We start from the raw sequence: 24,192 nt of genomic DNA, 5'->3' as shown, positions 1-24,192 counted from the left end.
CCGCGGCCCGGGGGGGGGGGGGCGGGGGGAGTGGAGAAAGCGGGGCGCGCGGAGGAGCGCCGGGCCCCCAGTGCCGCGGGAGCTGGAAGGACTGCGCGGCCCGGCTGGCGGCGCGGCTGCACAGTCCCAGCGTGGCGCAGCGCGGCGGGGACGCTACGCTGGGACCGCCCAGATCTCCCTCCTCGGCGCCCCGCGCCCTGGTGCCCTCGGCCGCGTCTTCTTCCTTCACTCGCTGCCCAGGCGGGAGCGGCGCCCAAGTCCGGTGCGCCATGTCCGGGGCCGGGTAGCCCCGCCGCCCGCCGGCCCGCCAGCCCGCCCTCCGAGCCACCCGCCAGCGGGCCGGCGGCCGGGGAGTCGCAGGGCAGGCAGGTAGGGCCGGAGCGGGCGGGGCGGCGCGCGGGAAGGAGGGAGGGAGCGCCGGCGGGCGGGGGCGGCCCCAGCTGCTCTCCAGCCTGCACATCTGGTTCCGCTTCCTCCCTCCCGGGGAAGTGAAAGTGGAGGGGAAGGCGCAGCCGGGAGCCAGCTAGCGGTGGCGGGCACCCCGCACCCCGCTGCCCCCGCGGGTGCCGGAGCAGGAGCACCCCGCCCTCCTGCTCGGGTCACGCGGCGGCCGGCGCTGCTGCCGTCACGTCCTCGGCCCCGGCGCGCCGGCTTTTCGGTGCCCTCCAGCTCCCTGCTCAGCCTCCTCCCCCTCCGCGCGCCCTCTGCCCCAGCCCCACTTCCCGTTGCCCGGCATGTGGGCGTTGGAGACCTGAGTGGCCCCGGTGCCCGTGGCTCCACTTAGGGAGAAAGGGTGACCCTCCGCAGGACTCCCCCGGCCGGGTCCGGGGAATCCCTGCGCGTGCTCAGCGCTTGGGGGGGCACCCGCTCGCCGCTTGGGGGGGCACCCGCTCGCCGCTCCGACGGTCCCACCTAACTGCCTCTGCCTGTGCCTTGGGCATGGGGCTCCCGCTCGCCTGCACTAGGTGAGGGGGGGGGTGCCCTAGAGTTAAATCTGGAGGCTGATGCGGACTCCTGGCTTCACCTCCCAGACGTGGAGGCTAAATTTAGCTGAAGTTGGGGCGTGTGTATCCAGGAGCCAGCCTGGCCCCGGGAGATTCCTTTGCTCCCTCCAGTTTGTTCTCTGGGCCAAGAGTGGGAGATAAAGTAGAACTGTTCATCCCGGAGCCATGGAATCTCCACGGCCTTGCTCAGGCCCCTTTGGTCTGGAGTTCGGACTTGGCATGATGCTGCGCTGGCACCTTCAGCAGAACCCCCCGCCCCACGGCGCCGCCACACACACCCATAGGCTGACTTCTGCTGAGCTGCAGCTTCCCCTCCGCCGTTTCAGGAAGTAACCTCCCTTCCCCTCTGAAGCACTCCCCCACACCTCCCAGCCCCTGATGCAAACCACCCACCAGGCTCTTCCCAGCTTCTGCACCCTGGGGCGCCTCAGGAACCTTGGGGCTCCTACTCCCTGGGGCGGGCCATGGAGGCAGGTGAGGAAACAGTTACTGAAAGGCTGTTGTGGGCCTAATTCTGTCTCGGCTCGGCTCCGGGGCTCTGTGGCAGAGGGCGAGGGACGGCGGGAACCCGTCTCCCACAGTCACTTTAGACCTAACTGGAGACATCTAAGGATCCTGTGGGTGGGAGGGCACTGTGGCTGGGCCAGGCTGGTGGAGTTAAGAACACTGAGTCTGGTGGAAAGGCACTAAAGCTTGGGTTTCGTGAGGTTTCCCAGAATCCTGTGGGGTCCTCTGAAAACGTAGGAGTGGGCCCTTTTAAGAGTGTCAACTGGGTCAGGAGGTCCTTAGGATGTCATAACTAGAGCAGAAAGCCAGAAACCCTTAAAAAAGACAAAGGTTGGTGTGACGTGCTAGAATCAATGGTGTCATTGCAGGTCATTACAGGAAATAGTGGGATCTCTGGTGTTCTAAGTAGGCAGGTAGTGGGGAGGGGTGGGGCCTTTGGAAGGCATGCACGAGTAACATGGTGTCAGAGCCCAGGCTAGCGGTCTGAGGTGGAGTTTGGGTTCTTTGGGGAGAGAACTGCCAAGTGGGAGGAACCTGGTCTTTTTAAGGAGCTGTGGTGGGGCTGTGAGCGCCTGGGGATGTGAGAGGTGGGATGGACTGACCGCTTATCCCATCTTCCTTTGGAAGGATTAGGAAAGGGAGGGGACTGAAGGGAGGAGGTAGCACTCTGTTGCTGTGGCAACACCAGTTTCCCTGGCTCCATCTCTCCCCCACTTGCCCATTCCAGATGCAGTGAGTGAGGGGGGGGCCATGGCGGAGGAGCGGCCCCCCCGGCTGGTGGATTACTTCGTGGTTGCTGGGCTTGCGGGGAATGGAGCACCTATCCCTGAGGAAACATGGGTTCCTGAGCCCAGCGGACCCCTGCGCCCTTCCCGGCCAGCTGAGCCCATCACCGATGTGGCAGTCATTGCTAGGGCACTGGGCGAGGAGGTGCCCCAGGGCTATACATGCATCCAGGCTTCTGCTGGGGGCCACCCCTTGGAATTCAGTGCTGGGCTCCTGGGTGGAACTCAGCCTGTCATCTGCTACCGCAGAGGCCGGGACAAACCCCCGCTTGTGGAGTTGGGGTATGTGCCTCCTAGCCATGCTGGCCCCAGGGGAGCTGGGAGGGACTATGAGTTAGAGCCCAGTCAGGTAGGGGTGTGGGATGAGGGGAGGGCCAGAGGCCAGGGAGGAGGGGCTGAAGTCGTCAGTACTTGGTCTCAGGTTGGGTTTGCATGCCCGTGCTGCTGCCACCTAGCCCTTTGGTCTTGGCAGGTTATAAAGCCCCACCAATGAGGATAATAGTCCCTCCTAGGATGCTTGATAAGATTGAGTGGAGTAAGACCCCTGAGGGATTTAGCATGGAGTCAGTGACTTCTTAGTGTCTGTTCATGAGAGAGAGAGCCGCAGCAGGCATGTCGGTTGTTACTGACAAGTAGGGTCAAGGGCAAAGAGGGGCTATGGGATTCTGGAGGAGAGTTCAGCAAGCAGAGGTGGGCCCGGTGTTGGGTTTGACAAGGCTGAGTGTGCAGGGCAGTTTCCACTAGATAGGCAGATCTGGCAGGATTGGGGTCTTTCTCCTTGGTCCCGTCCTCTTGACATTTCTCTGTTTTCTGTGCCAGGGTGTTATATGAGGGCAAGGAACGTCCCAAGCCTGGCTTCCAAGTGCTTGATACTACACCGTACAGCCACTCAGCCAACCTGGCCCCTCCAGGCCCCGGGCATCCCCGCACCTACCTCACTTATAGGCGGGCAGCAGAGGGGGCAGGACTGCATGCCCTGGGCATCACTGACCTCTGCCTGGTGCTGCCCAGCAAGGGTGAGGGCACGCCTCATACTTACTGCCGGTTGCCCCGCAACCTCAACCCTGGCATGGTGAGTGGGGCTGTGGAGCTGAGAGCTGAGACCTGGGCCCTTGGTGTGAGGGTATAAAGGGGCCAGGGGAAGGCCAGATGGATGATAAGGCTTGAGGGCTTGTGATTAGTGGCAGCTCAGAAGATCATTTGGGGGTAGTAGAGAGAAAGTGGACCCCAGAAACCTTTGGTAGCTATGTGTTTGCTTGTTTCTTGCCATCGGGGGCAGTGGGGCCCAGCAGTGTACCTGTGCTACAAGGTGGGCCTGGCCAAAGCCAACACACTGGTGTATGAGGCAGGTGAGTAGCCCCGTTGTCCCTCCTAGCCTTTGACCCTTCGTGTCCCTCTGCCCTGGTGCCTCCTGGCTGATTCCTTCAAGTGTTCCCAGAATTTATTTCCCTTTTGCTGCTTGGCCCTTCTCTGGGATCCCCTGGCTTCTCTCCCTGAAGTCTGATGGACACCCCTCCTTTTGGGTACTCCTCACTCTGCTTGGGTGCAGAGCTTCTGGGCCGCTACCCAGAGGAGGACAATGAGGCTTTCCCGCTGCCCGAGTCAGTGCCAGTCTTCTGCCTGCCCATGGGGGCCACTATCGAGTGCTGGCCTTCCCAGACCAAGTACCCCGTGCCCGTCTTCTCCACCTTTGTGCTCACGGGTGCCGCTGGTGATAAGGTAGGTGTGTGGCCTGTGGTAAGGGGCTGGGCCATGCAGAGCCTGCCTGACCGATCCTCTGTCCCCTGCCAGGTGTATGGTGCCGCCCTGCAGTTCTATGAGGCCTTTCCAAGGGCCAGGCTGTCAGAGCGGCAGGCGCGGGCACTGGGCCTGTTGAGCGCCGTGGAACGGGGCCGGGCGCTGGGCGGCCGTGCGGTGCGCAGCCGGCGGGCCATCGCCGTGCTGTCCCACTGGCCTGCCTTTCCAGCCTTCAGAGCCTTCCTCACCTTCCTTTACCGCTACTCTGTCTCGGGCCCCCACCGCCTGCCCTTGGAAGCGTGAGCATGGCTACCCTGCCACTGGGAAGGAGTGAGGAGGGCCCGGGGAGGCGGGAAAGATTAGCATGGAGATGGGAGTGGGCTGGGCACAGGGAGGGGCCGGCTGTAGTGTGGGGTTGTACAGTGTGCCCGTTGGAAAAAACTGTCACCAGTGGAGGAGACGGGGACAGCCTGAAATCCAGTCTGTCCCGCTGGTTGGGCCTGGCGAGGGCTGCGTGTGATTTGCACAAGTCCGTTGAACAAGAGAGGCTCGGTGGCTGATGCAGGCCTTGAAGTGGGGTTCAGGGAGGAATGAGATTCTTTTTTTTTTTCCTATGAAATTAAATTTTTTAAGTGATTATTTTTAGTTGTATATTCCACTTATTTGTTTTTAGGTGGTGCTGAGGACGGAACCCAGGGTCTCGCGCTGAGCCCCGCCCGCCCTGTTCTTAGTTCTGGGTAGCAGTGGGGTAGGACTAGGGCTCTTAGGAGAGGAGAGGGAGAGGGACACAGGGTGGAGGAGGACGGGTGGACGGTGTGTGCCTCACCTGCTCCCTCTCTCCCCAGGCACATCTCCCACTTCATTCACAACGTGCCCTTCCCTTCCCCACAGAGACCCCGCATCTTAGTGCAGGTAAGGGCCAGGGCTGGGCTGGACGGACGGAGAGGAGCAGGCCTGTCACCAACACTGACCTCTGGCTTTTCGGCCCCCTAGATGTCTCCCTATGACAACCTGCTCCTCTGTCAGCCTGTGTCCTCACCGTTGCCCCTCAGGTATGTGCCCGGGTTTGGGGGAGGGGGTCTTTGATGACTGAGGACATGGTAGGTGCTGGGGGCAGTTGTTGAGGTCCTTGCAGGCTGGGCCCCAGCGGTGTCCCTGCCTGGTGCCTGGGGAAGAGTCTCCAGGGCCTGCTGGTGACGCACCCCCACCCTCGAATTGCCTGCAGCGGCGCCAGCTTCCTGCAGCTGCTGCAGAGCCTCGGCCCTGAGCTGGCTGTCACGCTGCTGATGGCTGTGCTCACAGAACACAAGTTGCTGGTCCACTCGCTGAGGCCGGACCTGCTCACGAGCGTCTGTGAGGCCCTCGTCTCAGTGAGTACCACCTGCCCGCCCACTCTTCTGGATTTGTCCCCTTACTTTTCCTTCCTTGAGGAGGTTCTCAGTCCCTTTCCCTGGGTACAGACTTTTGGGACAAACAATCACCATTTCCCCAGGGCCAGTGCCCTCTCCGCTCCTGTGTCCCTCCCTGCTGCCCCGGCCCCTGTTCACTGCTCCTCTCTGGGCTTCAGATGATCTTCCCGCTGCACTGGCAGTGCCCCTACATTCCGCTGTGCCCCCTGGTGCTGGCAGACGTGCTGAGCGCCCCCGTGCCTTTCATCGTGGGCATCCACTCCAGCTACTTTGATCTGCACGACCCTCCTGCCGACGTCATCTGTGTCGATCTTGATACCAACACGCTCTTCCAGTAAGAGGGAGGCACGGAGGCGAGCTCGCAGGAGCCCCTGTGTGCGCTGCCCTGGCTCTAGGCCTGAGGCGAAGGGGGGAGGAGCATGTGGGGAGCCCGGTCGTTCTCTTTCTCCTGTTTATCTCCTAGGACAGAGGAAAAGAAGCTCCTCTCCCCTCGGACCCTGCCCCGCAGACCCTACAAAGTTCTGCTGGCCACACTAACAACCCTGTACCAGCAACTGGACCAGAGTGAGAAGACTGGGTGGGGGTGGGAGGCTGGGGCTGTCCTTGGGCTCCCGCTTCTCGTGTGGGGAAGGCTGGGGGGAGCTAGACATTCCCTGAGGAGGTTAGAGGAGTCAGGATCTGGTGGGAGTCAGGGGGTTCTGCTTCCAACAGAAGCCAGAGGGAAGGAAGCTGGGTGCCACGGTGCAGGCCTGTAATCCCAGTGAGTTGGGAGGCTGAGACAGGAGGCTCACAAGTTCAAGGCCAGCCTCAGCAAGTTAGTGAGAGAGACCCTCAGCACCTTAGTGAGACCCTCTCTCTAAATCAAAAATAAAATAGGACTGAGATGTACCCTTAAGCTCAATCTCCAGTACAGCCTTCCCGAACACCTCAGGAAGGTTGAACTTGTCGCTGGGGAGGCCACTGTTGGTGTGAGGTCTGAGGGGGCTGGGGATGGAACAGGTGTCAGTGTGAAGGGTGGGGTGGGTAAGCACTGTGGGTGCTGACTCCGACTCTGGGCCTCTCTTCCCAGCGTACACTGGACCTGAGGAGGAGGCATCCCTGGAATTCCTGTTGACGGACTATGAGGCCGTCTGCGGCCGCCGCGCCCGCCTGGAGCGGGAAGTCCAGGGAGCCTTCCTGCGCTTCATGGCCTGCCTGCTCAAGGGCTACCGGGACTTCCTGCGCCCCCTCACCCAGGCCCCTTCTGAGGGGTCTCGTGACGTTGACAACCTTTTCTATCTTCAGGGTAACGTGAGCCTGTCTCTGCTTAGAAAAAGTATCGTGGGAGGGGTGGCCTGGGGACCGCCAGGTTTCTTATTCCCTCACTCAGTAAGTGTTTTGGTGGCACCTGCTTGAGCCATCCACTCTTAAGGTCTTGGAGGAAGTAAGGGTTCAAAGATGAGGCAGATGGGGCCCCGCTCTCTGGGAGCCCTGGGCATAGAGTGGACACAGTGACCTTTGTGAGCAGCCCCCATGGGCAAAGCTCTGTTGAGGGACCTGTCCTTGGAGAGCCCTCAGCGTATGATGGTGGGTGCAGGTAGACCAAAGGAAGGACTCTGGGGGCCCTGGTGCTAGACGGAGCTGAGCTGGTCCCTCTGTGTGTCAGGGGTATGTGTCAGTGGGCCGAGAGGTGACGACCTCGGTGGGCATGGCTCCTGAGAAAGCAGAGGGCCAAGAATAGGGCCGGGCAGGATGGCTGCAGGAGAGAGCCCTGGTCACCTCCCTTCCCTGCCTCACTCTTGTCCCCATCAGGTTTCCTCAAGTCCCGAGAACGCTCCAGCCACAAGCTGTACTCTCAGCTGCTGCATACGCAGATGTTCTCACAGTTCATCGAAGAATGTTCTTTTGGCTCTGCTCGGCATGCTGCCCTTGAGTTCTTTGACTCTTGTGTTGACAAGGTATCGAGTATGTCCCTTCTCTATGTGCCCAGTGGTCTCTGCTCTCCTTCTGCTTCTCTCTCTTGCCCACAGGCCACTGTAAACCCAAACATGTCTCAGCTGTGACGGGGAGGGCACCCCTGGAGTCACGAGCACACAGTGTGTGCTGCTGGCTTCCTCTGCGAAGTACTGTCCCATTCTCACTCTGTCCCCCAGCCGGGTCTTCAGGACTCCTTCCCTGCGGACGTGCTTTCCTGGAAGATGCCATATTCCGGACGTCTGGCATGCTCCAGGCCCACTGTCTTTTTATTTTATTTTTTGCGGTACTGAGGATCGCACCTACGAGTGCTCTGCCAAGGAGCTGCCTCCCCGATTCTTTGTATTTTTCATTTTGAGGCAGGGTCATACTAAGTTGCCAAGGCCGGCCTCAACTTTCAGTCCTGCCTCGGCTCCCAAGTCACTGGGGTACAAGTTGCGTGGCACCCTGCACCTGCCGTGCCTGCCGCCTGATGCTGCGCACTCCCCTTGCTGTTCAGGTCCACCCCGAGCAGGAGAAGCCCGAGACGGCGCCCTTAGTGGAGCTGGAAGAACTCTCGGGAAGCGAGCTCACTGTCTTCATCACCCCCCCTGAGGAGCCCCCCGCACCAGAGGGCAGTGAATCCACTCCCCAATACTGGTGAGAGATTTCGTCCCCTCCTGTGTCCCCAGTGGACCCTTGGATGGTCCACTTCAGGTGCCTGGCCCTGTATTGACTGCCCTGATATCGGCTCTCTCTGCCCCTCCAGCTACGATGGGTTCCCAGAATTACGGGCTGAGCTATTTGAGTCTCCTCAAGAGCAACCAGGGGCCCTGCCTGTGCCAGGCCCATCCCGTAGCGCCCCCAGCAGTCCTGCCCCTCGCCGTACCAAACAGGTAAGCAGCTCCCGGACCCCGCGGGGAACCTGGCTCAGGCCAAGGGCGGCTGCTTTGTTTCTCCGTCTGTGAAATGAGATGAGGCGGCGGCCTTCCCGTAGACCATAGGGAGTTCACTGTGCCTGGCCATGAGAAGTGGCGCATAAACCTCTGCCTTTGTCATCACCAGCACCCTCCCATTGTCACTTCTGGGAATCCAGAGGCTGGTGGCTCAGTCCAGGGCCCCTGCGGGTGCTCAGGAGCCTCAGCCTGTCAGTACAGCCACTTCCTCAGTACAGGCACAGAGCGTCCTTCAGGGGAGGCGCTGCTTCTTCTGACCTCCCTGGCATCGTGTTCACCTTGTTGTGTCCTCTGCCCCACCTAGGAGATGAAGGTGGCCCAGCGGATGGCACAGAAGTCAGCGACAGTGCCCGAGCTGTGGGCCCGGTGCCTGCTGGGCCATTGCTATGGGCTGTGGTTCCTGTGTCTTCCGGCCTATGTGCGGTCAGCACCCTCCCGGGTGCGGGCGCTGCACACAGCCTACCATGTGCTGCGTGAGATGGAGAGCCGCAAGGTGGTGCTCCCCGATGAGGTGGGCGCCGTTTACCATGCGGCCATGGGGGCTGCGAGAGGGAAGCTTGTGGGAGTTGAAGAAAGCAGATGGGGAGCCCCAGGGCTGGGCAGATGGGGAGCCCAGGGCTGGGCAGATGCTCCTCAGCATTCACTGTGAGTGCGGTCACATCAGCACTCACTAAGGGGACTGCAGGGTAGCAGGGTCAGGAGAGCTGCAGGGGCCAGTGAGGAGTGCAGGAACTGAGAAGGCTGGAGGGCGGGCTGCGAGGGAGGCTGCTGCCATTCCGTGCCTCTCGGCCTAGGTGTGTTACCGGGTGCTGATGCAACTCTGCTCCTACTACGGGCAGCCCGTCTTGTCTGTGCGGGTCATGCTGGAGATGCGACGGGCAGGCATCGTGCCCAACACCATCACCTATGGTTACTACAATAAGGTACCTAGTTTGGGGTAGGACGGCTGGCAGGCTGGACCAGGTGTGCGTGGGGAGGACGCCGTTCCCTGACCCCTGCCTCCCCAACTTGGAGACTGGGCTTGTGCAGCTCCACTGGGTCCTGGGACCATTGTCCTCCATCGCCGCCTCTTGTAGCCTAGGCACCAGCAAATGGCTTTTTGGGTTTTTTGTTTTCATCTTAGCTTCTTTTATTCCCCATTGCAACAGCCCTGACTGTGGCTCATAGTACGGGCCATGTGTCCGGCACTCTTCTGAATACATATACATTTTTAAAAACTTCACATTATACATTTTAAATAACTTTATATTCACCATCCCCATGGGGTAGGAGGATCACCCCTGTCTCATAGATGAGGAGATGAGTTACAGAAAATTCATAACTTGCCCAAAGTACCATAGTGGATGAGTTGGGGAGTTAGAATATGAGCAAAGGCATATTCCTATTTCCCAAATTCAGCCCCTTCACCATGATACTGAACTATCTCCTGCTTTTCAGACGAGGAAACTTAATGACCAAAATCTGAGATGATTTCTTCAAAGCCACACAGTTTTTAAGTAGTAGAGTCTGACTAAGAACTTCCTCCATTACTCTGGGCTTCTCGCAGGTCCTCTCAGGACAGTGGCTCACAATTACTCTTGTTCCTGGCTGAGCCATTGGTCAGGCAGTCCTAGGCAGGATGTGTGGAGAGAAGATGGTCCCTGGGGCTCGAGGACAGGAGGTGGGCATCAGGCTGGGGTCAGGGTGCTGGAAGGAGGCCACCCTGATGGATGCTATACTTGGCAGGCTGTGCTGGAAAGCAAATGGCCATCTGGTACACCAGGTGGACGCTTGCGTTGGGCCAAGCTTCGGAATGTTGTCCTGGGGGCTGCTCAATTCCGTCAGCCTCTGAGAGACCGGCAGCGGCGGCAGCAGCAGCAGCAACAGCAGCAGCAGCAGCAGCAGCAGCAGCAGCAGGTGTCAGCACACCAAGAGGCTGGCAGTTCCCAGACAGGTGGGCAAGGAATGGTGAGCAGGCTTAGGGAGGGGCAGCAGGCTCTTGGAGAGCCAGAGCTGGCTTCCCGGTCGGCCTGGGCTTTCAGAGAATAGCTAAGCTACACTCAACTGGTAACAACAGAGAGAAAGTTCTGCCTGAGGGGAACCCTGCCAAGCCAGGTCCCTCAGCGGAGATCTGTTGGGGTTTCTAGCTAGCGGCCTCTAAATCCCTTCTCTGTCCTCCAGAGTCCTATCTGGAACGCCCTTCCCCAACCCGTCCCCTTCAGCGCCAGACGACTTGGGCTGGGCGAAGTCTGAGGGACCCGGCCTCACCCACTGGGCGCCTGGTGAAGAGTGGCAGTTTGGGCAGTGCCCGAGGAGCCCAGCCCACTGTAGAGGCCGGTGTGGCCCACAGTAAGTGCCCTTGTCTGGTCCTCCTCTTCTCTTCCCCACAGTTTTCCTAACCACTTGCAAGAAAGGAGAAGAACCAGGGCCAGAATTCTGGAAAAGTGGGCCTGTGTGGTGGGTAACTGTGCACTCTGAGGAGTCAAAATGTCGTGGTGGGGTCAAGTGTCAGAGTTTACGCAGCCGGAATTGTATCACTCGAGAAGCAGGCAGCTGGAGGAGAGGCTGGCCTTCACCTTCTCTGATTCTTTTTTTGTCCTGCAGTGATAGAGGCTTTAGGGGTCCTGGAGCCCCGGGGATCACCTGTGCCCTGGCATGATGGAAGTCTCTCAGACCTGAGCCTGACAGGGGAGGAGCTGGCACCTGGAGGCAGTCCAGGCGGCTCAGGCTTGGCCCTGAGTGCCCAGTCCACTGAGGCCCTGGAAGGGCTGAGTGTGCGAGGGCCCAAGGGTAGTGGGCGTCAGGATGAGGCAGGCACCCCCCGGCGAGGGCTGGGTGCCCGCCTCCAGCAGCTGCTCACTCCTTCCCGCCGCTCCCCTGCTGCCCGCATTTCCCCATCAGAGATGCCCCCTGACCTGCCTCCCCCTGCCCGTCGCAGCCCAATGGAGAGTCTTCTGAGGCCCCGGGAGCGACCTGGATCCACTGCATCGGAGGTAGCCAGCCCCGCAGCTTCAGGAGGCCCGGGGAGGGGCCTGCAGGGTCGTGAGAGCTGGCATCCCCGCTGGAGAGGAGCGCGGAGCCGGCTGACAGGGTTTCCTTGTGTGATGGCAGAGCTCAGCCTCTCTGGGCAGTGAGTGGGACCTCTCAGAGTCTTCTCTCAGTAGCCTGAGCCTCCGCCGTTCCTCAGAGCGCCTCAGTGACACCCCTGGATCCCTCCAGCCACCTTCCCTGGAAGTGAGGATAACCGCCCCCCTGCAGTCTTCCCGGGAAAGGCAGGGTGGGGAGGAGGTCAAGGAGGGCTGGCTGGGGTTTGGAGGTGGAAGGGCCAGGAGGGGGCACTGAAGGCTGAGCCAGGCCTACTTCCTGGGGTCTCCATGTCCACAGATTCTGCTCTCCAGCTGCTCCCTGTGCCGTGCCTGTGACTCACTGGTGTACGATGAGGAAATCATGGCTGGTTGGGCACCCGACGACTCTAACCTCAACACAACCTGCCCCTTCTGCGCCTGCCCTTTTGTGCCCTTGCTCAGTGTTCAGACCCTTGATTCCCGACCCAGGTGCCCAAATCAGGGCAAGTGCCGTGGGTGGGACAGGAAGGCAGTGGTCCAAGAGCTGACCCCTTCTGCTGTCCCCTTGCAGTGCCCCCAGCCCCAACCCTGTCCCTGCTGGTGCCAGTAGCAGCAAAGACGCCCCTGTTCCTGGGGGTCCTGGCCCTGTGCTCAGCGACCGCAGGCTCTGTCTCGCCCTGGATGAGCCTCAGCTCTGCAACGGGCACACGGGGGTAAGGGCTGGGCCAATGGGGCCCAGAGAGTGGGAGCATGTAGCCTGTGTGGAAGGGTGACAGGTGGTACTGAGGGCAAGAGGCCTCCCAGAAGCCACTGGGGATAATGGCTTGGTGGGAGGCAGGGCTCTGGATGGGGCCCTTCTACTCTGTGTCTGACAGGGCGCCTCTAGGCGTGTGGAGAGTGGGGCCTGGGCATACCTGAGTCCCCTGGTGCTGCGGAAGGAGCTGGAGTCTCTGGTAGAGAATGAGGGCAGCGAGGTTCTGGCACTGCCTGAACTGCCTGCTGCCCACCCCATCATCTTCTGGAACCTTCTGTGGTATTTCCAACGGCTACGCCTGCCTAGTATTCTACCAGGCCTGGTGCTGGCCTCCTGTGATGGGCCCCCGCCTCCCCAGGTCAGTATTTTTATGTGGCCTCCTTTCCTGTCTCCCAGCTCTGTGTCCTCGTCTTCTGTGTCTTTGGCACTAAAGAAGGAGCCCAGACTGTGGAGTATTTGTGTCTGGTCGACTCCTGGCCCTTGCAGTTCACCACTCTGGGCCACAGTTTTTCATGTGTCATAAGCAGTGACATCGCAGGGCTGTGGCACAGACACCTTGTGCAGCGCTTGGTACCTAGGAAATCACTCGTTAATGTTCATTTACTCACTCCACCAGTATTTATTGACCATCTTTTAGGTTCCAGGCACAGTTTTCAGGCATTAGAGACGTAGCAGATTTCAAAACACATCCTTACTCTGCAGAGCTTACATTCTCATGGGAGTAGGTCCTTCCCTCTGCTTGGTGTGTCCTGTAATGTCTGTCTGTCTCTTTGGACACCGCCTTCCATTCTGTGAGCCTGACTGGCTCTCCTGTCTCAGCTCCCCCAGGCCCCGTCTCCTTGGCTAACTCCTGATCCAGCCTCTGTGCAGGTGCGACTGCTGTGGGATATCCTGACTCCTGACCCTAGCAGCTGCCCACCTCTCTATGTGCTCTGGAGGGTCCACAGTGAGTCTGGTATCTGACATAGGGATGGGAGGGGTGAGTCCCACACCTAGAAGGCTCAGTCATCCTGGTGACCTTTCTTCCTTCACCCAGGCCAGATCCCTCAGCGGGTGGTGTGGCCGGGCCCCGTACCTGCATGTCTCAGCTTGGCATTGCTGGAGTCAGTGCTGCGCCATGTTGGGCTCAATGAGGTGCACAAGGCTGTGGGGCTCTTGCTGGAGACTCTAGGGCCCCCTCCTACTGGCCTGCACCTGCAGAGGTACGATGCTCATCTGAGGGTCCCTGACCTGCACCAGCTTCACACCTCTTTTCTCTGGCTTACACCCTTCTGCCTCTGTACAGGGGTATCTACCGCGAGATCTTATTCCTGACAATGGCTGCCATGGGCAAGGACCACGTGGACATAGGTGAGGGAGCAGGCGGGGGACTGAGGAGTTTAAGGACCCTGGGCCAGGAGTGAGAGGCTGGGGTCCTAGTGCACTGATTCCCACCCTCTTCCCTAGTGGCCTTCGACAAGAAGTACAAATCCGCCTTCAACAAGCTGGCCAGCAGCATGGGCAAGGAGGAACTGAGGCAGCGGCGGGCACAGATGCCCACTACCAAGGCCATTGATTGCCGAAAATGTTTTGGAGCACCTCTGGAATGCTAGGGACCCTTAAGCTTCCCTCTCCAGCCTATGGTGGGGAGGCGAGGCAGCAAGGATTCTATAGACAAACTGCTTCTCTGTTCCCTTCATAGAGGACTTGGGAACAGGCTGGGAAGCCTGTTCAGCCATAGGCTCCAAGTGGGGCCAGCATAAAGGGGGACCCACTGTTACCAAAAGTCACAATTCCCCCGTCTCCATCCTGCTAATCCTTTCATGTCAGTGTTGGGGAGAGCTGGGGAGCCGGTGCAGCTCTGTCCCTCCCCGAGCCTATTCCAGGAACTTTCACCCAGGGCACCCAAGATCTGCACTGCCCTGGTTACTTTAGAAGTTTTTGTTTTAAAAAACAACTGGAAAGATACAGAGCTACTGAGCCTTTGCCCAGATGAGAGGGGGGATCTCATCCCACCAGTGGTGGTCCCCCTTCCCTGGCGTTGCTGAAGGAGCCCAAGGCTCTCCATGCCTTTCTACCTTAGTGTTTGTATTTTATTTTAAGTTATTTATTCTGGAGCCACAGCCCCCTTGCTAATAAGGCTCTTATGGAGAGTGAGAAAGAGAAGGGAAATGGGGCACCGAGGTCTGTAGCTCCCTGAAAGCCAGGCAGTGGGAGCCAGGGGAGCCCCAGGCCCCCCTGAGGAAGAACTGGTGCCTCCTGCAGTCCTGATCCTTCCTGTCCACTCCATCTTGGGAAGCGCCCCACCCACCCAGGGCCCTGACCTGTGCAATAAGAATTGTCCCCTGCAAAGTTTTGTTGTATGTAAATATAGTAAAAGCTGCTTCTGTCTTTTTCCTTCTGCCTCTCGTTTCCTGGGTCCGGATGATAGTGGGGGATGCTTATGCTGCGCCTTTCTCCTGGCCACCCGTCCTCTTTTCCACCTCTGTCCTTTGCAACCTTCAGGTATACCCTGCTTCTCCTGGCCATATCTGGTGCTGGCCCCTTGGGGCACAGGGAGTTCTTAGAGCAGGATGGGGGGGAATCTGGTGCTGCTATGGCAGTGCCAGTCTGTGTGGCACTTCCAGCCCTCCCACACAATCACCCCCTTGTCCCTCATCTGTACCCCACACAAAGGCTCCATTCTCTGGGGGCCTTGAGCTCATCTTTGCCTTATTTCCTCTCCCCTAACTTGCCCCCCGACTTCTCCAGTACCTCCACAGAGATGACAACCCTTTCCCCAGTAGTTGGTGTTGGCGGCCCTCACGTGTCCTGGGGGACTTGGCATTCAGTCATTCTCGTCCTCCTTAGTTGCTCTATTTGCAGGCAGTATTCTTTTGCTCAGGGTATCAGCCTGGGGACAGCACTGGAAAGAAAGGGGCTTCTTGTGCTGTGAACATCAGGGAGATGGGCATCATTTTTTCTAATCCCTTGGCCCACTCAACACTCTCCTTTTTTTCCTATATAAGAAATAAACAGGAAACAATTCCTAACAGAGCTGCAAAACCATTTACCAAAGAGAGTCAGCTAACAAAACAAATGTCTTGGGAAGGAGGGCTGCAGTATCAATGGGGGAAGTGACTTACATTAATGTTTAGTGTAAATCCCTGGGTGATGGAGATCAGTGGGTGAAAAGAGAACTACTACTCCTGAATGCCGGGACCTTCATGCCAGAGGACCCTTCCCCATCCTGCCTTGATGCTTTTCCAGTCCTTAAAGGAGCTGCAAAGGAGGAAACCAAAGGGCTTAGGAAATGCCACCATCTGTCTTGCTAGATGATGATCTCTTCAGAGGTCACCCTAGTTTCTGATTAGACCCCACTCACCAGAATCAAACTCCCTATTTTGTCCCTAAGGCCTAAGGACCTTTAGTAAGGGTGGACTTGCCTGTGTGTGTGTGTGTGTGTGTGTGTGTGTGTGTGTGTAGTGGTGGTGATGCTGAGGATCAAATTCAGGCCTCATTCATGCTAGGCAAGTGCCCTACCAGTGAGCTATGCCCCTAGCTTACAGACCTGCCCTCTTACAATTAATTTGGGTATAGTATACTCAGTGCTGCACCTAACTATAGTGAGAAAATTTTAGGGCCCAGTCCCTGCCCAAGTAGAGCATACTATCTTACTAGTCTAGCATGCCCTTTGGTTCCACAGTAAAAACTCTGCCTTCCAGTTTATGCCTCTCATTTTTGAGAAGTTAGATAAGAGAACTACAGAATTTCATAACTACAGACTATCTGGGAATTCTGATAGCAACTTATGATACCATAACATCTGATATCTGTCCTGTGGCCTAGGGAGCTGTATGAGGGAAAGGATATGTCTAAATTGCCTGGGTCAGTTTCTTTTTCCAGACTTCAGAGTATAAATCTTGTCTCTGCCACTTACTAATCTTCTGGTGTCATACAAGTAACTTAACTGCTATGCCTTAGTTTTTTCTCATCTGAAAATGGGGAGGGGGTCATTTAAAGACTAATTATATTATCCATATGAAATGTTAAGCACATTCAATAAATGTTAGCTTCAAAAAGGCAAGTGGTGCATGTCTGTAATTCCTCCAACTTGGGAGGCTGAGGCAGGAGGTTTGCAAGTTTGAGGGTAGCCTCAACAATTTAGTGAGAACTTCAACTTAGTGTGACCCTTTCTCAAAATAAAAAATAAAAAGGACTGGGATGTAGTTCAGTGGTAAAACACTCTTGGATTTAATCTCCAGTACCAATAAAAAAAAAAAAAAAAAAAAGAGGAAACAGTGGTGGAGCCTGTGTAGGGCAAAAGTCATGTCCACTACAATACTGGCCTCACTTCTTTAGAGCTTGATCGCTCCTGTTTGAAAGTCCCTTTCCAAAGCCTGATTTTTATTTTGTTGGGAGGCAGTTTCTCAGGCCTTGCAGAGTCTCCTTCAGGTGGGTCTCTTCCATTACTGTGTTTCTCATGTTTTCTCAAAGTTTTGAGGACAGCTTTTTAGATAGCAGAGAATGCACTGGTTTTATGATGGATGGCAGTTTAGGAAAAGAGGAATGTACACTCCATGAGGGTAGTGGCTTTATCTTGTTCACTTCTATATCCCCAGCAAATGGGAGTGACTGGTAATATCATGGGTGCTTTATCAATGACTGAGAAGAATCAGTGAAAGCATTATGATGATGGGACTGGGGAAACTTTCAGTGCAGTACAAGGTAGGTACTGTGGGGAGAAGACCAGTGTAAGTTGAATTTAGAACAAAGAGGGTGAAATTGTTGGAAAAGCAAGGAAAATTCTCAATAGTAGTTACCCTTATTACCGTTTTATATAGTTTATTGAGTGCTTATTGCCTCAATCACTTAAATGTACTATTTGTAATCCTTACAATTTCCTTATGAGTTAGGCACTCTTATTCCCATTTTACAGATGGGGAAACTAAGGCATTGAAATAGAAGTTAAGGGCTGGGGTTGTAGCTCAGTGGTTGAGTGCTTGCTTGCCTGGCATGCATGAGGCACTGGGTTCGATCCTCAGCACCACATTAAAAAAAAATAAAGATACTGTGTCCATCTACAATTAAAAAATATATTAAAAAAAAGAAGAAAATAGAAGTTAAGCTTGGCATTGTGGTGCATGACTATAATACCATTGGCTTTGGAGGCTTAGGCAGGAGGATCACAACTTTGAGGCCAGCTTGGACAACTTAAAGAGGCCCTGTTTAAAAATAAAACATAAAAGGGACTGGGGATGTAGCTCAGTAAGTAGTACATACAGTGCCACTGGGTTTGAGCCCCAGTGCCACAAAACAAAAGCAAAAATGAAAACAAAACAACAACAAAAAAACCCTACCTTCCAAACAAACAACAAAACAACCACCCAGAAGTTAATTAATTTGCATCCAAAGCACCCAAGTGATAAAAGGGCCAAGATTGAAACTCAAGCACTCAACTGAGTGCTTGTGCTTGACCATGTTCTTTCTTTACCTGGACACTATCCTAGCATGCTAACAGGTTTCTTATTCGCTTAAAATAAAAACGGAGGCATGCCTGTGTGTGGGTTCAGGGTCTACCTGTCTTTTTGTTTGCTTTTTCCATCTGTCCTTACATGACTGTGCCCTCCATTACAATTTCATTTCTATTGCCCAGCATGACTTCTGCATGATTTGAAAAATATGTTCTGCCTCTGGAACCAGTTCAAACCGCTGCTTGGTCACTAGCTCGCTGACTCTGGCACATTGTTTTAAACTCTCTGACCTGGTTTCCTGCGATAACTGGGTTCAAATTTTGGCTCTGCCACTTAACATGTAACTCTGGGGAAAAACCCAATGGATCTGTATCTCGTTTGCCTCACTCACAAAACAGGAGCGACCGTCACGAGAAACGGGCCCGCACGCAAAGCTCTGAGCACGGTGCCCGGCCCGCAGAGCCTTCCCGGGAACGTCGGGTGGGATCGTTCCCTCAACATACCGTCCTGTGACACTCGGTCCCTATCCTTAAGGTGCCCAAGCACGCTAAGAGTGTGGGCCTAACTGCGCCGGGGAAGTGGCCGGGCTGGCGGAGGAGTGGGCCTCGAGGTGATGGGCTGGACTCAGGTGGGGTGAGAGGCTGTTTCTTCACTGAGAACCTCACGAAACCAGGAGATCCCGAGAAAGGGTGCTTCGCTGGCTCTGCACACCGTAGGTCCTCCATAAACCTGGCCACCTGCCTCTCCCCCCGCCCCCGCTGTCGTGGCTGTCACGACAGGACCGAGCAGAGGCCGACCAACACCAGCAAGCCCAAGGCCTTTGGCAGATGGAGACAGGCCACGCCCCAAAGAGACAGCAAGGCCCAAGCGCCTAAAGCTACTTCTATCGTGAAATTCCTGAATTCTGTCGCGATGAAACACTGCTCAACGTAGAGCCTAGCACCGATCGCCGGTCTCCATCTTTAGAAATGAAAGAATGAGAGCTGGCCAAAGGGGAATCCCGGTTTTGGGAGACTAGGGTACGGCGGCTGCCTGGGGACCAAAACGTCTCTAAGGTAAAGTTGCAGCCTGAAGCGATTTTTTGACCCCCGACACTTAATGGGCTGTCGAAGACCCGGATGTGTCTGGGACTGGCCGAGGTACCCATTAACGCGCCCCCGCTAGACCATCCCCCTCCTTCGTCTAAGATTGGGCCTTACGTACGCCAGTCATCACTTCTCCAGCCACTCGTTCTTCAAGGGTGGGGTAAAGTCTAGGCATCCCATTTTTTATTGGTACGGCGAAGAAGAAAGGGGCGGAGTGGCCGGCTTAGGTCGTCCAATGGGCGTCGTGGCGTGTGGGTAAGGCGGAGCCGAGTCGCTTGGCAGCTGCCCAATCAGCGTCCTTGTTTGTGTGGTGCCGCCGCCGCCGGTGCAGCCGCCGCCGCCGCCGCTGCCCCCGTCTGTACCGCAGTGTCTGCTCCGCCCGCCTGCCCCGGTCCGGCCCGCCCCCCTCCCCCACCCCCGTCCCTCGTCCCGTCAGCGGGATCCGGAGCCCACTGTGCGGTCGCCTTTTCCTTTTTCGACGCCTCCGCCGCCGCCTGAGGAGGCGAGCTAGCCGGGAGTTACACCGCCACCGCCAGGTGAGGAGCCTTGGCCTAGGCCAGCCTGGCCGCCCGCCCGCCCGGGGGCGGTGAGGAGCGAGGAAGGGAGGGAGGCTGGGAGGAGGCTGTGGTGGCGGAGGTGGGGGAAGGGAAAGGTGGAGGGGCGGGGGGAGGGGAAGCGCCCGCGAGCCGACGCCCGCCCGCGCGCCCCCGCCTTGCGTCCCCCTCCCCCCACCCCGGCACCGCGCGCCCCCGCCTCGCGCTCCCCCTTCACCTCATCCCCTCCCCCTCTCCGCGCGCGCTCCCCGGTCTTTCGCTTCGCCCTCGCGCGCCCCCAGCTCGTGTCCCTTCATTTCATCTCCTTTTACTCTTTCTCCCCTCCCTCGCGCCCCGTTTCCCCCGCCATCCCCGCTTTCACTCACTACCTCATGCCCGCCATGCTCCCCTTCTTTCCTCCCTAGCGCGCCCCCCTTTTAACTCTCTCCACCCCCAGTGGTGCCCTCAGGGTGCGGGGGCCGCTCCCTGCTCTCGGTCTTGTGTGTGACGGCGACTGGGACAAATGGGGGATCCTTAAGGGTGAAGGAAGCAAAGGGTGATCCTCATTATTTAGGGAAAGGGATCGCGAGCGCAGAGCCTGACCCTTTATTTCGTCGTCCACCGTTTCCTCGCCGTCCCGTAGGAGGGAATTGTCTCAGCCTGTGTGGATACTTATCTTCTAGAGCGACTAAGCCACCCGTTTTCTCGGCTTGGCTGCTGGGACACGCTGGACCTCTTTCCCAGTGCAGTGCCCGAGGGTCCAGGAAGCTAGAACTTATCCTTCCCCAGCCCGACCCGGACTTGGAGTACTTTTTGCCGTCCTGCTCCTAATTGCGCTAAGGTGCTAGCTACTTTTGCTTATGCGGAGGTTTAGATGCCACTTGCGACCCAGGGCAACCTTCTTCTCTCATAAAGGTGTTGTAGCTTCTTTGGGTTCTTCCCCAGCATCAACTTTCCTCAAAACACAAGGTGTTAGCTCATAGGGATGGCGCTAAGGTGGAGATGGGGGCATTGATGGTGGGTGGCCTGTGGATGCTGAGCTAGAGATCAGTCTTCTTTTGCTGTCCTCTGGCGAATCAGGTAGCCTCTTGAGAACGTTTTCTCATCTGATAAATGATTATTTGGAGGGCTTTTGTGTGTGTGAGATAAGTGGGGATGCTTACTATATTTTAGCAAAGAGAAAGCAGTGTTTTCAGTCCAGACTGCAAAAGAGAGATTGGGACTGGTAACTGATGGAGTAAAGCAGGCTTTACAGATCCTAGTTGGAGAAGAACTGATGCATTTGTAGTTTAAGAACCTTTCTAAATTATATTTTGAATAGATAGAGCATGCATGTGGTACAAAATCAAACCTTTCCTCCTCCTGTCCTGCACCACGCCAGTCCTCTCCTAGTGTGCAAGATTTCTGTATTTTCTAGCAACACTATGTTATCTGCATGTTGGAAATTAGCCTGTGTGGGAATTTAGTGCTAACTTTATTGTTCTTTCTTTACTGACCTAAACTCTCCCTTGAAGTCTGATAACCACTTGGATTCATATTTTTTGATGCTGAAGCATTCTTGATAAGAATATTGTACTAGAGTATCATTTTTGTTTCTTGGGAAGGAGGCTGCTTCTGGAGTTGTAAAAGTGGTGCTATGGAGGGTTTCAGTATATTTTGAGGGAAGGCACACACCTGTTGGAAATGGTTTTCTTTCTTTCTCTCTCTTTCCTTTTTTTTTTTTTTTTTTTTTTTGGTGGTGGTGATGATTTCCCCCCTGCCCCCACATCTGATACCCAGTCTCTGGCTGTTGAGGATAGGTTAGGTGAGGATATGCTTTCCTTGGGCTTTTTTAAGTAGATCAGTTGTATGAATAATTAGTTAACGGTGAGTTAATTAGTTAACAGGGAGTATTGATCTGCTAGGGCTGTCAGTTTTTAGAGGAAATATAGTTTGTAGGCTAGAGACAGTGATAGTCATCACGAATTGGGTATGTAAGTATTAATCAGCAAGAATCAGAAGGCTCAACCTATAGGTTGAGTGACCCAGTTTGAGAAGAGGTTTATAGACTTTTGTCCTATTATCCTTAGTTGAGAACATACTTGATGAGGTGAGAGTGATTTCTGGTTGACAGCAGCATCCATCTTTATGACACTGTGGTTTGCCTCCCCTGACTGTGTGTGATGTCTGTTAACTTCCTGTTTAGAGGCTTTGGAAATATGGTCTGAATAGAGGTTGCTTTCAGATACTTGTCTAGAAACAATGTTAACCAGGTTGCCTGATGCACCCTTTAAATCTAAGTTCTGGCAGTAACTTTTGCAAATACTGTATTTAGCATAGGTTCATAGGGTGGTGGGAGAAGTGTGAGGAGTTTTTTCTGAACCTCATAGCCTTGAGGTACTTTCAAAAGGGAATCTACCCCCCACCTTTTTTGGGGGTGGGGTGGGGTGGGATGGGGGAGTGTTTCCAGCTGGGCCAGGCTAGACCAATCAGTTGGGTTTTGGTTAGAAAATAGCAGAATGGAAGAGGTATCATTGTGTCCGTGTGTCCATGAAAGTATCCTGATCATATGCTGGGACCTCTGGATTTATCTTAGCTTTTAGCAGTGTGTCTTATATGTTGTATGTATAGCAGGCCTCTTGTTTCAATTTACTGATTGATTTTTCCTTCCTTTTACTCCCTCACCTACCAAGCTGAAAGTGTATGTGTAGGGAAACAGCAGCTGTGCTGTCCTGGTTTCTAGACTCTGGAGCTTATTCCATGTTAGCCACCCCATTGGGAGTCATGCTGACAAGCAGCCCCTCTGCACTTAGTCAGAAGGCCCATGTTGCTTGGCTCATTGAGAAAAGCCAAACCAGCTTCGGTTGATTAAAACAACTGCTAGAGAAATTGTAAGATTTAAGCCATAACTGCGACCCAGGGACTCTCTTTTCCAGACCTTTGCAGTACTTAAAGCTTTGCATCATTACATCTCAAGGCCCAATAGCGAGACGTTTTCTGGGGAGGTTTGGAGGGAAATGGGGGGGGGGAGACACACACCCAGTTGGCTATAAATCTAACCCTGGGGAAAAGCTGTCCACCTCTTGCTGGAGAAAAATCCAACCTATCAGACAATGCCACACAAAGTTGCAGTTCCCCTGCTGTTGGCTAAGCATGGGAAAAGATACATGAGGAAGTTCTGTTTCTGCTGAAAAGGACTGGCTTTTGGGGGGAGGAAGCTTCTGTTAGCCCTGTTGTTTGCTTTATCCCAGAAGTCTGTGACACTTTTTCTATAGGTGCTGCTTGGGGAATCCATAAGCAGAATCCATAAGGCAGGGAATTACATTTCTGTGTAGTGGTGATGAAAGTTTCTGAAGCATAGGTCTGATTTGAAATGGTTTCCTTCTCATTTTCTACCTTTTACCTTCTTCCTTGTGGATGTATAAAATATTCCTGTACAGCTTGAGTTCGTCAAGCAGGAGAGCATGATCCATGGTCATTAGGGCTTAACCTGTCTGAAATGTTTCTTAGATGGTGGTTCAGTAATGTTTGGTGTCTCCCTCAAACCCCTGTAACCTATGCCACTGTCTTAACTTGCTATCAACTGGAAAGCAGCTATGAAGAGTTTGATGTAGCACCAAAAGCAACAGATGAAAAGTGACACATATTTTGTTACTTTTGAGGTATGAAATATTCAAATGCCAAATCTTCCAAAAATCATAGTAATCACAGAAGCATCCTTTTAACAACATCTGGACTTAATTGTTTATATTAACAAGTGAACTGCGAAGGAAATTAAGGAAAATGATAATAATTTTATATTCCTGAGACATTTCTTGTTGCTTTTCATACCTGGCTAGCATATTTATTTATTTATTTATTTTTAATAATGGTATTGGGGCTTAAACCCAGGATGTAGTTCAAATGAACTACAATCCCCAGCCTTTTTGATTTGTTTTGTTTTGTTTTAAGGCAGGGTCCTTGTTCAACTGCCAGTGCTAGTCTCCAATTTGTGATCCTCCTGTCTCAGCCTCCCAAGTAGCTGAGGTTACAAATGCTACAGTCTGCGTTTAAAAGATAATTCCGTGGGGTTGGCGTTGTAGCTCAGCTGTACAGTGTTTGCCTAGCACAGGTGAGGCGCTGGGTTTGATCCTCAGCACCACATACAAATAAAATAAAGATTTTGTGTCCATCTGCAACTAAAAATATTAAAAAAAAAAATCCAGGTTATCTGAATCTGGAAGGCCTACTTTAAGTCTCCTGTTCAAAACTTTTTTGTAGGTGGTGGGGTGAGTAATTAGGAATTGAGCTCAAGGGTGCTTTGCCACTGAGGTACATCCCCAGCCCTTTTTACTTTTTAAGACAGGATCTCACGAAGTTGCTGAGGGTCTAAGTTGCCCAGGCTGGCCTCGAACTTTTGCCTCAGTCTACGGAGTCGCTGGAATTACAGGCATCCGCCACTGTGCCCAGCGAAAGTCACCTTTTCAATGAGGCTTTAAAATTGTACCTAAGTCTAGATTTCACCTGTGATAGTCCTTCCCTGCTTTTATTTTTGTCCTATAACATTTAATAATATATTTGTTACATTTGTTGCTTGTTGGTCCCTCTTCTATGATATAAAACCTTTAAAAGCTTGGATTCATATCCATGGCATTTATTTTGGTATTTTATTTAGTGCTAGCATACAGTTAATACTTAATAAAATTTGTGGATCAAATAGGAATAATAACCTGTTCTCCTAACCTCATGTTTGTTTATAACAAAATATGAAATGTAATAAGCATAACATGGGATCTTAAAATCCTTTTGTCTCAGCCTTTTAAGTAGCTGGTATTACAGGTGTGCACCATCCTGCCTGGCCTGTCACTTTTCAAACTATAGTTTCTTTATTTTCACTGCTAGTCTCTTAGCAGACCCACAGCAACTCTTTTTTGGAATTTTGCCTGCCATAATTTCTTGCAGTTTTTCGTATTTTTTCCTTTTGAACTCTCATTATATTGTCTTCAAAATAGTCTTAAAGATATCTGATTATTCTTCTTCACCTTCTTACAAGTAT

The 24,192-nt window shown here is 54.5% G+C and overlaps 2 protein-coding genes across 5 annotated transcripts in view; both read left to right on the top strand.

Annotated features, from left to right (window-relative positions):
- The first annotated feature begins 18 nt into the window (after window positions 1-18).
- DENND4B (DENN domain containing 4B) lies at window positions 19-14,504 on the top strand. Of its 3 annotated transcripts, none has more exons than XM_081307429.1 (28): window positions 19-369; window positions 2,239-2,578; window positions 3,116-3,368; window positions 3,576-3,645; window positions 3,846-4,015; window positions 4,088-4,332; window positions 4,879-4,945; window positions 5,027-5,085; window positions 5,259-5,403; window positions 5,601-5,776; window positions 5,906-6,006; window positions 6,512-6,727; window positions 7,234-7,379; window positions 7,895-8,034; window positions 8,144-8,270; window positions 8,635-8,841; window positions 9,125-9,253; window positions 10,056-10,263; window positions 10,491-10,658; window positions 10,914-11,302; window positions 11,421-11,543; window positions 11,694-11,863; window positions 11,946-12,087; window positions 12,250-12,486; window positions 12,948-13,074; window positions 13,165-13,330; window positions 13,414-13,478; window positions 13,575-14,504. In XM_081307429.1, the coding sequence occupies exons 2-28, from the start codon at window positions 2,262-2,264 to the stop codon at window positions 13,718-13,720; spliced, it is 4,509 nt and encodes a 1,502-aa protein (XP_081163555.1). In that variant the 5' UTR covers window positions 19-369; window positions 2,239-2,261; the 3' UTR covers window positions 13,721-14,504. The 3 variants fall into 3 exon arrangements, with proteins under 3 accessions (XP_081163555.1, XP_081163554.1, XP_081163556.1); XM_081307428.1 differs by lacking the exon at window positions 19-369 and adding an exon at window positions 970-1,478; XM_081307430.1 differs by lacking the exons at window positions 19-369; window positions 2,239-2,578; window positions 3,116-3,368; window positions 3,576-3,645; window positions 3,846-4,015 and having other exon boundaries at window positions 4,241-4,332; window positions 4,925-4,945.
- A 4,429-nt stretch (window positions 14,505-18,933) lies between these two features.
- The window catches only part of GATAD2B (GATA zinc finger domain containing 2B), a 100,118-nt gene continuing 94,859 nt past the window's right edge, over window positions 18,934-24,192 (top strand). Inside the window, exon 1 of one of the 2 annotated variants that reach the window (XM_081306711.1) lies at window positions 18,934-19,181. The gene's annotated coding sequence lies outside the window, so the exon portion shown is untranslated. The remainder of the gene's footprint in view (window positions 19,182-24,192) is intronic. The other variant, XM_081306710.1, reaches the window with a different exon arrangement.

This window comes from Spermophilus citellus (assembly GCF_964194105.1).
Source record: "Spermophilus citellus genome assembly, chromosome: 9".
NCBI classification, from domain to species: Eukaryota; Metazoa; Chordata; class Mammalia; order Rodentia; family Sciuridae; genus Spermophilus; species Spermophilus citellus.
This window is presented reverse-complemented; position numbering and strand designations above follow the sequence as displayed.

Excerpts from the sequence above, each read along its gene's own strand:
- DENND4B (XM_081307428.1), top strand. Across the intron at positions 9,254-10,055 it reads CCTATGGTTACTACAATAAG|GCTGTGCTGGAAAGCAAATG; the intron begins GTACCTAGTTTG and ends TATACTTGGCAG. Across the intron at positions 13,331-13,413 it reads ACTGGCCTGCACCTGCAGAG|GGGTATCTACCGCGAGATCT; the intron begins GTACGATGCTCA and ends GCCTCTGTACAG.